This window comes from Medicago truncatula, chromosome 4 (genome assembly GCF_003473485.1).
Source record: "Medicago truncatula cultivar Jemalong A17 chromosome 4, MtrunA17r5.0-ANR, whole genome shotgun sequence".
NCBI classification, from domain to species: Eukaryota; Viridiplantae; Streptophyta; class Magnoliopsida; order Fabales; family Fabaceae; genus Medicago; species Medicago truncatula.
The window spans coordinates 51,031,012-51,044,362 of NC_053045.1; the positions used below are offsets into that span (position 1 = coordinate 51,031,012).

At 30.3% G+C, this 13,351-nt stretch overlaps 2 protein-coding genes across 2 annotated transcripts; one reads left to right on the plus strand and one right to left on the minus strand.

Annotated features, from left to right (window-relative positions):
- Positions 1-4,962: 4,962 nt before the first annotated feature.
- Positions 4,963-6,675, minus strand: LOC11413580 (GDSL esterase/lipase At3g48460). Its single transcript, XM_003608854.4, has 2 exons — positions 5,951-6,675; positions 4,963-5,768 (listed from the first exon to the last, which is right to left on the minus strand). Exons 1-2 carry the CDS (start codon positions 6,584-6,586, stop codon positions 5,262-5,264), a joined length of 1,143 nt encoding a protein of 380 aa, XP_003608902.2. The 5' UTR covers positions 6,587-6,675; the 3' UTR covers positions 4,963-5,261.
- A 4,981-nt stretch (positions 6,676-11,656) lies between these two features.
- LOC25493674 (protein NOI4) lies at positions 11,657-13,301 on the plus strand. Its single transcript, XM_024780870.2, has 3 exons — positions 11,657-11,759; positions 12,609-12,800; positions 13,070-13,301. Exons 1-3 carry the CDS (start codon positions 11,751-11,753, stop codon positions 13,091-13,093), a joined length of 225 nt encoding a protein of 74 aa, XP_024636638.1. The 5' UTR covers positions 11,657-11,750; the 3' UTR covers positions 13,094-13,301.
- The last annotated feature ends 50 nt before the right edge of the window (positions 13,302-13,351 follow it).

Below are 13,351 nucleotides of genomic sequence, written 5' to 3' on the forward strand. Positions count from 1 at the left end.
TTGTGGTAGCAAAGAAAAAAAAAGCTTTTTAATTGGATTTCTATTTTTTTAATTCTGGTTAGGTATTTAAATTTAGAGACTCAATTTCATTTAAAAGTTTAAGGACCTCTTCTAGAAGAAAAAAATTAGTCTGAGATCTAATTATGAAATATTGGAGGACTCAATTACCAATAATTTACAAAACTATTTAAATAATTTAAGGACTACAAGATAATTGAACTCGAGTTTCTAATAAAAAAACTAGTTTATGATGTATTTGATCTAATAAAAGTTATCTAGTTCATATACTTTTTTTATGTGGGAATTTTATATGTGAATCAAGTGCAAGTGGTTGATTTAGTTATGAAATCTAATGGGCCGATCGTTTTTTATTCGAGATCGAGAGTCAACTTTTCTTTGGTTCAAGTTTGCTTTTGGGCTTTTTTAGGTGTTCTTTCGGTTGATCGGATGTTGTACGGTGGTGGAGGCTGATCGATCTTTAGAAAAGGTGGATGTGGCTTAGTTTGGGTGATGATGACTGGGTTTTCTATTACAAGGATGTTCTTTTGGGGGTTAGTAGTGACAATGGGTGTTATGGATGTTGTTTTTCAGTGATAGGTTGAATAGGAGTCTATTTTAGGTCGGTGATGTCCTTTTGAGTGTTGATCGCAGGGGTGTCTTTGTTGGTGTTTATTTTCAGGTGTTCTGCCTATATACGACGTATTTTGTTTGTACTTCGCCAATCTCTGTTCGTTTTGTGCAGGGATCAGATTTTTAATAAATTTTTGTTGATTAAAAAAAATGTGCAAGTGGTTGATACACAATAAATATGGCTCTGTTTGGTAAAAATAGTGGATGACTGATAAGCTAGCTGGTAGCTTATAGCTTATAGCTGATGACTGATAGCTGATAGTTGATGACTGATAGCTGATAAGCTACTTGAAGTGTTTGGTAAAATTAGCGGTTTAACTAGCTGATAAATGTAAAATTACACAAAAGGACATTTTTAATTCATAATAAAGTTTATATCAATTAATGTTTAAAGTATTCAAAATTAAAATTTTTTAATTTAATATTATTATTAAATTAATTTTTAATCCCTAAATGTTAATTTATATTTATTTTTATTTGCCTAAAAAAATTAGATATAAAGTGTAAAAAAGTTTAAACGTAACAATAAATAAAATATAGTTTGTACAAAAAAAAAAAATAATGCAGGTAAATGTAATGTTCTCATTTTTTTGTTGGAGAAAATCATTTTCCTTGTTCTTATTCTCTACAATTCTGATATATCACACAAAATAATGTATCATTTCGAAGAAAAAAAGTGACAATAAATATTGAAATAGTCACACACAAAAACGTAACAATTATAACGAAAAAACTTAAACGTAAAGGTAAAAAAAAAATATCTTTTTCTATTGAGAAAAAAAAAGGATCTTTCATTCATAAAAAAATAGCATTCATATTTAAAACATATGTATTTTACTTTATAATATAATAAATGATTAAGGGTGAAAAATGGAATTTAGTTAAACTAATAAGGGTAAAACTGGAATTAAAAATGAGAAGTTATAAGCTATAAGCTCAAATGCTACTTGAAATAGCGTCTGAAAAATAGTTTATAAGCTCGTGAAATAAGTTATAAGCTCGTGGCGAAAAAACATTACCAAACAGATCTATTTTTATCAAACAAACTTATAAACTATCTGCTATAAGCTCTAAACTCGTTTCTTGACCTTGCCAAACAGAGACTATAAGAGAATAAGAATATGTTAGGTCTCTCTGATATTGAATTTATGATATGATCTAAACCTATATAAGATCTAGCTCCCTTTCAAAAAAAAACGACTAGACATTTTCCAAATAGATAACACTAGTTTTTTTTTCTTCTCATAAACTTGTTTAATTAAAAAGATTTATTGATATTAAAATCTTTTAAATCTATGGGTCTACTTAATTAAATATACATTATAATTTTTTATTACTTTCAAGAGAGCCTTAAATTGTATTAACCTTACTTAAACATGTCCCCGTGAGCTTAGGTCAGTTGGTAAGGACTTTGCATATCCTTACATAATATATGCAAGATCCAGGATTCGAATCCCGGCCACCACCAAAAGAAAACCTTACTTAAACATATTATGACACCTTACTTAAATTATAATTTTGATACCACTTTATCACTCCACACATTTAACTCTCGCATGTCAACAATCAAGTCAACCTTATTGCAGTAAACTTATTTTATGTCATTATAATACCTTAATTAAAAAACTTATGACAAAGACAAGAAACTAATTTAAAATGCTAATAAATTTATGGATTAATTTGAGAGTGACTTAAAGAGTGGTCAATTTGGTGGTTTATTCGAAATACAATAGCATATATAATGAATAAAAGAGACTAGACTCGTTATGGGCGACACTATTTGTTTGCTAGCTTCTTCATAAATGTTAGCCGGTAATCAACATGAAATGATAACAATTCTCAACATTGATTCAAAATCACACCTAGCGCCGCTAGGTGTGATTCATGGTGGCATTTCACATGGGAAAGGACAATCTTTTTCCACAATGGGAAAGTTAATTTTATCCATTAGATCAAGTAAAGAACATAGTCTTATCATGCACTCTCAACACTATATTTTATCGCTATCTTCCATCATCATCTCTCTCCCTCATCCCCAACCACCGTACAACATCCCTCCACCCATCCCCACCACCAGTAATCTCTCAAAATCCAAAACCACCTAGTTACCATCGTTCCCATTCCAATAGTTGAATCACCATTTTGCAAAACAAGAATATTTGTGATTCACTATTTCTAGCATTTCAACATAAGTGTGGGAGGTTTAGATTTGTTCCCCTTTGCTGAAATTTTCTCACTTCCATAAATCCAGAATCACAAATTTCATCTTCCTCACAACAATTACGTTTCCCCATTCTAATTTTCATTCAAATTAATTTTATGTTCTTACTATATTCTTTTCATTCATCTTTGATATAAATGTGTGTAATGGGTGTTGAATCATATTTTGAATCATACTCAATCAGTAACATTTTCGAAACCCATATGAAAAAATCAAGACCCATTTATTTTGGTGTAGCTTTATCCATTGATTGCAGAGAAGAGTTAGATACTTCATCGCTCAATTAGGGAGAAAAAAAATGAGAGAGAGAGATTCTGAAGAATTAGAATGGTAGGGAGAGTTGGGAGATCAGTTTGATGTTGCTGGGACTGTGGTTTTGATGGTGTTGGTGGTGGTGGGTTGGTGGGGATGAAGGAGATTTGGTTCTAGTGTTGAGAGTGTCTGATTAGATTGTGTTATTTACTTGATCTGATGGATGAAATTAACTTTTCCATGGTAGAAAAGGATTGTCCTTTCCCATGTGAAATGCCACAGTGATTCATTAATTGCATCTAATACAATTTACAGTCAGATTCAGATTCGGAGAGAACATTTAGATTGAGTACAAATTTGCTTTAATACATGTAGAAAAGGATGCCTTAAACATAAGTGCCACAAATAAAAAAATTTCATGTGTAGATGAAAGATATGTAGAAGAATTGAAAATGACACATTGACACCATGTTGTTTTAAAATGAAAAAGTAGTTCTAAACTTCAGCATACTCGATCGTCTCTTGGAATGTAGATCATGTATATGCAGTGTAGGGAAATGCTCAATTTATGTGCAGAAATCAAGTAATACTAGAAATCGGGTATGTAGAGAACATTAGTATAGTAAAAAAAAAGAAATCTAAAATGAATGGGGCGTCATGGTTGCTATGGTTGCAAGCTGTAACTTCTATTCTAAGACTATTGGACAATCTTACTAATACAGGTGAAATCTGTATGTTATTACAGAATAGATAAATATGGGGGACACACATGATCAGTAATGGCTGAGACTGGGAATCAGAAGGGTTGGTTGGTATTACCATAAATTAGCAACACAAGGTCAAAATCTTGTCGAGGAAGTTTAAAAACGGTTAACTCTAATTCCGTTGGTGTGTCAAATGTGAGTTAAAAATCTCAAATTAAATGGAAAAGTGGATGCAAGCAACATATTAGGAGGTTTCTTTTAAGATAAATTATGAGTACTTATTTCAGCTCAGAAGATTTCTTTCAATTGAAGATGTGTTTGCTATGCGCACTCTCAACATGTAAACTACCACCAAATACATGCATGTACCTTTTCTTTCTTTCTTTCTTATGTTTAAGGTCAGACAGAGTATTTAAAAATGACTAGTTCTACTGATAGATACTTACACCCATTTAAAAAAATTTACAGTGCCATACACACACGCACACTACTTCTATGATTATTGTCAGATAGCAAAAATGTACTAAGTTTTTCTACATGTAACCAATCGCTGCTGTTTTAGGATCGGTAGTTGTTGTGATTCAAAAACACATGCCAGTGTCTGCAAACTCATGAATGCATTTGATCAGAAACATTAATATCAGACTGTGAAAATCCAATGAATTTAGCAAAGCCCTTATTGCTTCATTGAGTCTACTCCTGACATTTCACATTTTAAGAGATGGCTATTTATCATATACTGAGAGCAAATAATAAGGAGTATGTATCCATTTATTATAGTCACACTTACACACTCCACCTAGCATAACATTAAATGTTCTCAACTACAATCATGTGCTAATTAGATACCTTCCTAGTTAGGATGAAAAGTTAGGTGACAGATTGACAATAGTAGTATTACTATTTAGAATTTCTGAACAGACTTTCTGAGAACTCTCCAGTTTATGATAGCCGTGAAAAATTATTCAAATATATGTGATATATGCAGATCAGTGGACACAAGTTCTCATAAAAAAAGAAGATAAATTATGATTCTCTCACTCGAAGGTACAGTAGCAAATGTTGGTAAATCAGTATTTCGGTCCTCGAAATTGTAAGAATCGAACAACTTAGTCTCGCAAATTTATGAAATAGAAAATATACGAGTCGCTTAAATTAAAGAAAGTCAATCAATTTAGTCCCTCCACTAAAATATATCTTTTGTAAACATCGATCAAAACCGAGGAAAGACCTACATTATTGACCAGAATAGTCTCTTATACTGCATCAAGAGAAACATAAAATCTTAAAGATAGAGGGCTAAAATTGAAAATGAAAATTACTAAATTGTATGACATTGTTCAATCGAGGGTCTAAAGTGTTATTTCGTAAATTTGATGGACTAAATTGACAGACCCTTACAATTTCAAGGACCAAGAATACTACTATTTTTTTAGGGAACCATCATCATGCATTCAGCCATGTCTCTCTTTGTTTTCTAACAAAAAATCAAATGGAGGTTGGCTGTAATTTCCTTGAAGAAACATATTAGAAACAACCTTATACATAGCTTCTGTAAGATGAACACCATCCCAATTAATATACTGAGAAGGGCTAGTGCAGACAGTAGCATTAGGTGTACCACAAGTTTCAAACACAGTGAAGTTGTAAGGAGGTTCTCCTGATCCACAGCAGACACTGAACAAATCTTTGAATCCATACTTGCTTGGATTCTTCATCACAGTACGGTAGGCATTGAAGTAATCAGCATAAACTATGACTGCATGTGGATACTGTTTCCTGAATTCTTGTAATCTAGCTTGCAGCATAAGGTTGTGATTGTTGCTTAGGTCATTAGCACTTTTCACACACCCTAAGTCGTCTCTGTCATCTTCAGGAGCTAAATACATTGTCAGTGTAAGGCACCCTGTTGGTGGATGACCTTGCACAACTAGGTACTTGGCACCCTTCTCAAGCAATGACTGCAAAATTAACAAAAAATATAAGAAACAGTTAATATATGAAAGCATTGATAATTCACGAGGATCGGTTGTAAAAATGAAAAAAATCTCTAGACCAAGGTCCAAGACCAACAAATAAACCATATACATAACTCCCATTTTTATGTGCACTAATCTTAAACATCAATCAAATAGTATATTACCTGTAAAGCTCCTGAGACACTGGACATTGCAAGCTTCCTTATAGTATCTTCTGAGACTGTAGATCCAAGAGTGTAAGCATAATCATTAACACCAATTTCACCAAACCAAAAAAGAGTCTCATCAAAATCTTTACACTTTGAATCAACTCCTTGACAACCTTGGCTCTCCAAGTACTTATTAAACCACAATATCTGAGTTTGAATAGACTGAGGAGTGATGTCAAGAGAAAGATTATTCCTAACAAAGAATTCATGGTTTATAGCTGTTGAACCAGCAACAGCGAAGTTAACACCAAAAGTATCGTTCGATCTTTTGATGTGGCGATAAGGAGGAAGATAAGGCAAAGAAAGTGATTCTGTGACAAAGTCAATAACAAGTCTTCCATCAGAGTATCTGTTTGTGGAATGGTTGAAGAAAGTTGTTCCATATGGTGAGTTTGATACATGGCCAAAACCACTTGGACCTTCAGCGTTATGTGTGTTGCCTGTGTCTGTGAAAGAGTCTCCAAAGGCGTAAATTTTCTTGAAGGGTCTTGAAGGTTGTTCTGCAGTTGATGTTGCTGAAGAAGTTATTGAAAAAAGTAAGGAGAATGTGTATATGGTAATGAGAGTTATTGTTGACATAGAAGGAGCCATTTCAAAATGGTTCTTGAAGAGTAGTTGGCAACTTCCTTTTGCATTGAGGTAGAGGCCTGTATATATATATGGAAATGAAAAAGTTTAAGGAATTGAATTTGATAAAGAAACAATTGTATGACTAATTGATAGTGTGTTTGTTTATTTGCACTAGCACACACTTTTTCCATTTACAATCTCTTATCATATTGATTAATATTTTTACTAAACAATGTGGGACTCATAAATTTTGATTTATAAGAAGTAAGAACAGTTGGTTGGAATTTTATTAAAAAAATTAAGTGTGTTGGAAAATTAGACTTTCTAACCAATTAACATTTTCTAGATATATTTTAGATAATTGTTGTAATTATATACTCAAATTATACCTTAATTTTTCTAATGTTATGATAACCATACAAAAAATTGGGAGATCATCGATGTTTATAAGATTGTATCAATTTCGGTCAAATAGAAGAAATCGTAACAATATGGTTTGGGTCTAGCATGAGGGGCTAGTATTTTGCAACATGTTGAATCAAGATTCAAATTTCCATTGAAAGATATATTCATATTTAGTATCTGACACGTCTTAACTAAGATTATTTCTGGTGGAGGAATCTTATAGTACACCAAAAAAAAAGAGGGAATCATATATCGATCACATCATCGACACCGATTGATTCTACCAGTTACTTGTAATTCACTATTGGACCATGATAGATCATGTAGGATCATCGCATTGGACTAAGAGCAACAACACAAGTAGATTAAACAAACACCATCTTCAACCAGAACTTTAAAACATTAGGTATACGAGCATGTCCCTTATATGATATTCAACATCTACTTTTTCATCCAATGTGAGATTTTACTCACATTAATCTCTCCTTTAAGTGTGGATCCATCTATACATCTACGCGCACACACACACATATATATATATATATATCAATTGGAAGTTTTTTTTTTCATCCAGAACACTTGAACCACTCTTGGCACTCAACATCAACGAAACACATTAATTACCACTATTGTCAAAAAAGACTTTTAATAAAAATAAAAAAATCAATATTCTTTAGTCAAATCATTGACTTTGATATGATATCACTCTTGGGACATAAGCTTAGAGATCACTCTCAAATGAATTAGTTATCAATTCTATTAATATTCTATTAGATTTAGCTCATTTAAAGGGACTAAATGATAAAATAAAGGTTAAAATAAATTTGTCTCCATGAGCTTAACTCATTTGGTAAGGAATAATGCACAATATATATAGGGGTCGGGGTTCGAATCCTGGTTACCCCACTTATTCATCTTTAAGGTGAATTTCTCTAGCCATTAAACTACTTGTAAAAAAAAAGGTTAAAATAAATTTTTCTTTGTTTATCTTTTACCTAATATTTGTTATAGACATTTTATCTTAAATCATTTGTTTTAGTCATTCATCTTTTACCTAATATTCATTTTTTTTAAAACAACCAATATTTTTTTTTTGAACAACCAATGTTAGTATGATAATTAGTATGTTAATTGTTAATATGTTAGTATTTTATTAGAAGTGAAAATTGATCCTGAGACCATCCTTAACTTTCTCACCCAGCCACCAAATCAACCTTATAACCCCCTTTAATCCTTTATCTTTCACAAATTTATACAAGTTCGTCCTTTTTACTATCTCAATATAAAGGACTAAAAGCGAATATTAGGGAAAAGATAACGAATGAGAATGAATCAAAAGGCAACTAAAGGACTAAAATGAATTAAAAATAAGATAAAAGAACAAATATTAAGTAAAAAATGTGAGCCGGAAAATATATTTTGGTCTAAAATAAATTTTAGTTCTAATATTTATACACACACCACTATATAAAAGAGTTCATTAGGATCCTCGTTACTATAGTTTGTGGTGAATAAATGTTGAAATGGAGAGGATCCCTCCTAATGCTTTTTTTTTTTTCCTGGGAGTTTACGTGGAAAAGAGAGAGGAATAGAAAAAAAAAAAATCCATATTTTTTGAGAGGGTATTCTTGTGGAGAATCTTAAATGGAGGTTTATGATTAACATATTTTTAATTTTAATTAGAAGAATTAATTTAAATTCTCTAAAACTCTCCTCCAATATAATTTTTTAGTTCTTTAAAATAGAAGGATTTTATATTATAATTAAATAAACCTCCGAAATCATTTATTACTTACTTCTATTTGCTCTTTTTTTTTTTATTTTTTTTATTTTTATTTTTTTATAAAAACCCTCATCTCTTAAACTCTCAAACATACTTTAAAGACAACGCCAAATATAACTATTGCGTAACTACTACTTTTTAGTCTTTCTTTTTTTGGAAAAATTAATCTTTAACAACTCAATTTATTTTGACAATTAAATTTAAATATTCTACATAATTAAAGAGAACTTGAAAACTAACTACATTGTGACTAAGCTTCGAATCCTGACTTTTCAACTTGTTTGTGTGAGCTTGTAATTGTTATTGTCAATTTGTTTATCTATCAAAAAAAAAAAAAACATTGAAATATTGTTAAAATAAAAGTATTGCTAACCGGTATTATTGGACATTCTTTAAAGATTTCAAAATAATAAATCATTCTTTAAGAAAGTCGTATATTTCAATTTTCAATACAGCAGTTACATAATTTTTTATATAAAAACTTGCTATCTAAAACTCTTAAAAATATTCTAAAAACATTCATCAACATTTTAAAAAATACATTAAAATAAATTGGTCACCTCCGATCCAAACTACTCCTAGTTTTCTTTTATAAGTAAATTTTATTGAAACACTCCTAGATTCTTTACCTTTGTTTCCCCTCAAATTCAATCTAATTTATTTGAGGTGTTGAATGTACATGTCCCCACACCAACTGTCCCTGCATGATGGGAAATTTATAAGTAGCTAGGTTCTATCCGGCACAGCGGTGCCCATTTCTTGGCTGTGAAGTAAATTTGCTAACTGTTTTTGTTGTCTTGGTATGCATCTCATTAATGGCCACCATCCACCTGTATTTCAAATCTCAATGCTTTTTCGAGATCAAGTTCTAAGCGCCACGTATAAGGTTCAATTTATACAAGTAGTATTTGAAAATAGAGAACATTCAACATTCTAGTGTATTTTGTTTGACTTTATAATTTCATTAACTTAGGTTCGACTTATGCTAGCAATTACTTCATCCGTTCCATTTTAATTGTCATTTTTACAGAATTTTTATTTTTAATTAACTGTGACTTTCAAAGTTCAATATAACATTAAATGTTGTTTTTCCTTTATTACCCTTGATTATTTACTGCAGAGAGAAATATATGAAAAGAAATATTAAATGATGAAGGTTATTATAGAAAAAAGATAAATTGCTGTATCAAAAGTAATAAAATGTAATTTTTATCTTAATTTGTGTAAAAAACTCAAAAGTGACAATTAAAAAGGAACAGATGGAGTATAAGTTTCATATTGATTAGAAAGATTCAACATTTTATAAGTTAGATGAACAAACTCAATTTAATGGATATCTAAGTCCATCAAAATAGTTAAGACCTCTAAAAAATTTATGAAAATTCGAGGCATTATTGGTGATACTTTCTATGCTTTATCATTTCCGCAATTATATTGTTGTTCCTTATAATTTTGAATTTGATGAAATTCATTTGTTTACTAAAAAAAATCTTTATTTTCTTATATACCTTGTGACAACCCTTATGAGATCACATTTGATGTATCAACTTACTACGTTCTTGACACATGTTTCAAGCTACATGAGGTATGTGTGGTTTCATGGGTCTTACCCAACCAGTACGATTTTAAACCTTTTCTATTTTTTCTACTATTATATGTACTTATTGAGTCCACTCTATTTACCAAGTCATTTATATGGCCTAACTCTTTGACGGAATTTTCTTAAGCTCAATGAGAACAAGATGGTGTTCTTACGCATAATTATACAATTCAATCTAAGAGACTTCAAATGGGGATGGAATGAAATATTGTTATAGTCGGTGTTGGTTAAAAATATACATATCGAAGAAGTGTCATATTGCTTAAAATTATAAATGAAAAAATAAAAAAAAATAGATAGATCAAGGTTATATATATATATATGAAATCTATTCCTTCGCTACAAGATGCGTCAATTATACACACTTTAAGTTTGTGTAAGATTTTTTTTTTCTTTTCTCTCATAATCTTGTTTTAGAGTGTTATGAGATGTAGTTAGTTACTCCCTCCATTTCTAAATATAAACAAATTTTATTTTTTATGTTCATTCAATTAATGATGTATTGGAAAAATTTGCATATAGATTTATTCTTTGGTTCGTTAGACAACATTCATAGCTTTTCTCCAATTATACGTTATGTTCATCATGTGTTGTGACTTATGATTATGTTCATTTATTTTCTTTATGCCAATTTTTTTCAACTGTTACTTTATTGCATTTTAAATTTTTTGGATAACCCAATGAAAATAAGCGATTACAAGTGCTGCTTATTGCTTACTATGTTGTTTATAAGAGTTTGGTGTCACCCGAATAAAAATGTCATCACCTTAAAGTAAGATCGGAGGAAATTGTGTACGAACTGTCATTTATTTTAAAGAAATCAAATAGATTCATCAAATTGCGTACGAACTATCAAATTACAAATAAAATAAAAAACATAGGAGATGAAAATCGTTCAAAATAAAAGCAAAGAGGTAAACATCATTCTTCGTGTAAAATTCATTTTTTATGGTTATAAGTTATAACAAACTTTAAAAAAATTGTAAATTTAGAAAGTCATAGATAGTTATGAATGTTTTATGTAAAGAACCAAAAAAAAAAACTACATTTAAAATTGAGTTTTTTTTTTATGAAGAATTTAAAATTGAGTTTTTGAAGTTTCTATTTAGACATGAGTTATGGTCGTTATGGAGAGCTAAAATTGAAAATGCAATAACTAACAAGACTGTTTCCCTTGACCGTTGCTGTTTCTATTATCATCCAACTAAGCAAACTACGTGGATTTGTTAATTCTGTTTTAATGTACATTCCTGTCTATTCTAACAAATCCTCCTTAAAATTCTATATTATTTTCTGTCTGGAACACAAGTCTTTGTTTGTGTTCCTCCTCAATTTTATTTTTTGCTTTTGGTCTTTTTCTTGTCTCAATCCAAATCTCTACCTGCGATTCTCACCTCATGGCTTCGGTATTATTCTTCACTTTTTTCCTATCATCCTCATTTTCTATCTTTTTGGTATTAACACGTTGAATAATTCATGTTATATGTTTGTTAATGGATCGTTAGTTGATTCATGTTTTATCCTTTGCATTGCATCATTGGAAATTTTATGGTGATCATCATAATGATAAATATGGAATGGAATAATGTTTTTAAGAAACGTTTCTGTCTATTTTTTTTCATTTTATGGATTGCACATTGTTGATTGATTGATAAATGTAAATGAGTTAGGGAGACAAGGAAATGAATAGGTTCAATTTGGTATTCGAATGACACTTTTTTTTTAAATGCTGCAATTGAAAATTCTCTCGTATGTATAAACTTTTTGACCCGGCTGTTTCAAATGGACATGAAACCAATGTTCATGTTTCTTTACTTGTGAGGGAATGTTTCTTTTTTTTGCAATTAGTACAAGATTCTATTGATGGGGTTGAATAATCAAATATTGTGGAAAAATATTCTCTATTTAAAAAAATAAGATAATGCATAATAAGGTCATTCATCAATTTTATTGATTGTACAGCATGATATAAGCTCTATTTGAATTGGTTTATGAATAAATTATTTAGGCCATATCTATGGGGTTATAAGCATTTGATAGAATGTTTGAAAGAGGTACAAAGATAGTTAAATTGTTTTTATAAACTATCTTTGAGAGTTATTGAAACAAATTGAAAACAACTTTTTTTAATAAAGAAATAGATTATAAATAAGTTGTAGCATGATAAACTTTTAATTAAGCTGTTTTATGAAACATACATGACATTAAGATGATCATCCTGCACTAACTGTTGAACATTTGGTTGATAAATACAGCAGGATAAAGGTCGACCATTGCCTAAATTTGGTGAGTGGGATGTGAACAATCCTGCCTCAGCCGAAGGTTTTACAGTCATTTTCAACAAGGCTAGAGATGAGAAGAAGACCAATACTTCTATCAACATGGCTACTCCACGTACAGCTGATCCTGTCTTCAAGAATGACAACCATCCTAAATATCCTCGAAAGGTTAAATTTAGTAGATTATTCTCATGCTACTGTTATTTGTGTCTATTATTGTTGTTTATGGATGTTTAACTAAAGAGATACTTTAGTTGATTGACATGTTACATGTTTCAATTTAAATTTAAACAACTAAATTCTTATTTCGCAAATTTGATTTGAAGGGCTAAAATGTCTATCTAATCATTTCATTTACTTGTTTGTTTTGAATTGTTGTTTGAATATCCTTCTCTAATGAATTTTATTTGATCTCTGAAATGAAACTTGAAATGCAGAGTAAGTGGTTTTGCTGCGGTTGATTCTATGGTGATTTATGCGCCAATTGATATGCTGGGAATAGGGATTAGACAACAAGAGCAATCTACAAACCCTCAATTGTTATGTTGAAATGTTCTTGCTGGATCACAAACTGATATATTGTTGATGTTAGTTGTAAGCAAATTGAATTTTGAACACCATTTTTCCTTTTTTTTTTTTTTTTGAGAAGATTGATCACACATTGATTTAGTTCTTATCGTGTAAGAAAAATTACATGTGCAAGAAAATAGTGTAAAATG

Bases quoted from the DNA above. Each gene is read 5' to 3' on its own strand.
- LOC25493674 (XM_024780870.2), top strand. The intron at 12,801-13,069 runs GTTAAATTTAGT...CTTGAAATGCAG, and splicing joins ATCCTAAATATCCTCGAAAG to AGTAAGTGGTTTTGCTGCGG.
- LOC11413580 (XM_003608854.4), bottom strand. From the start codon at position 6,586: ATGGCTCCTTCTATGTCAACAATAACTCTCATTACCATATACACATTC. The intron at 5,769-5,950 runs GTAATATACTAT...TTAATTTTGCAG, and splicing joins GTGTCTCAGGAGCTTTACAG to TCATTGCTTGAGAAGGGTGC.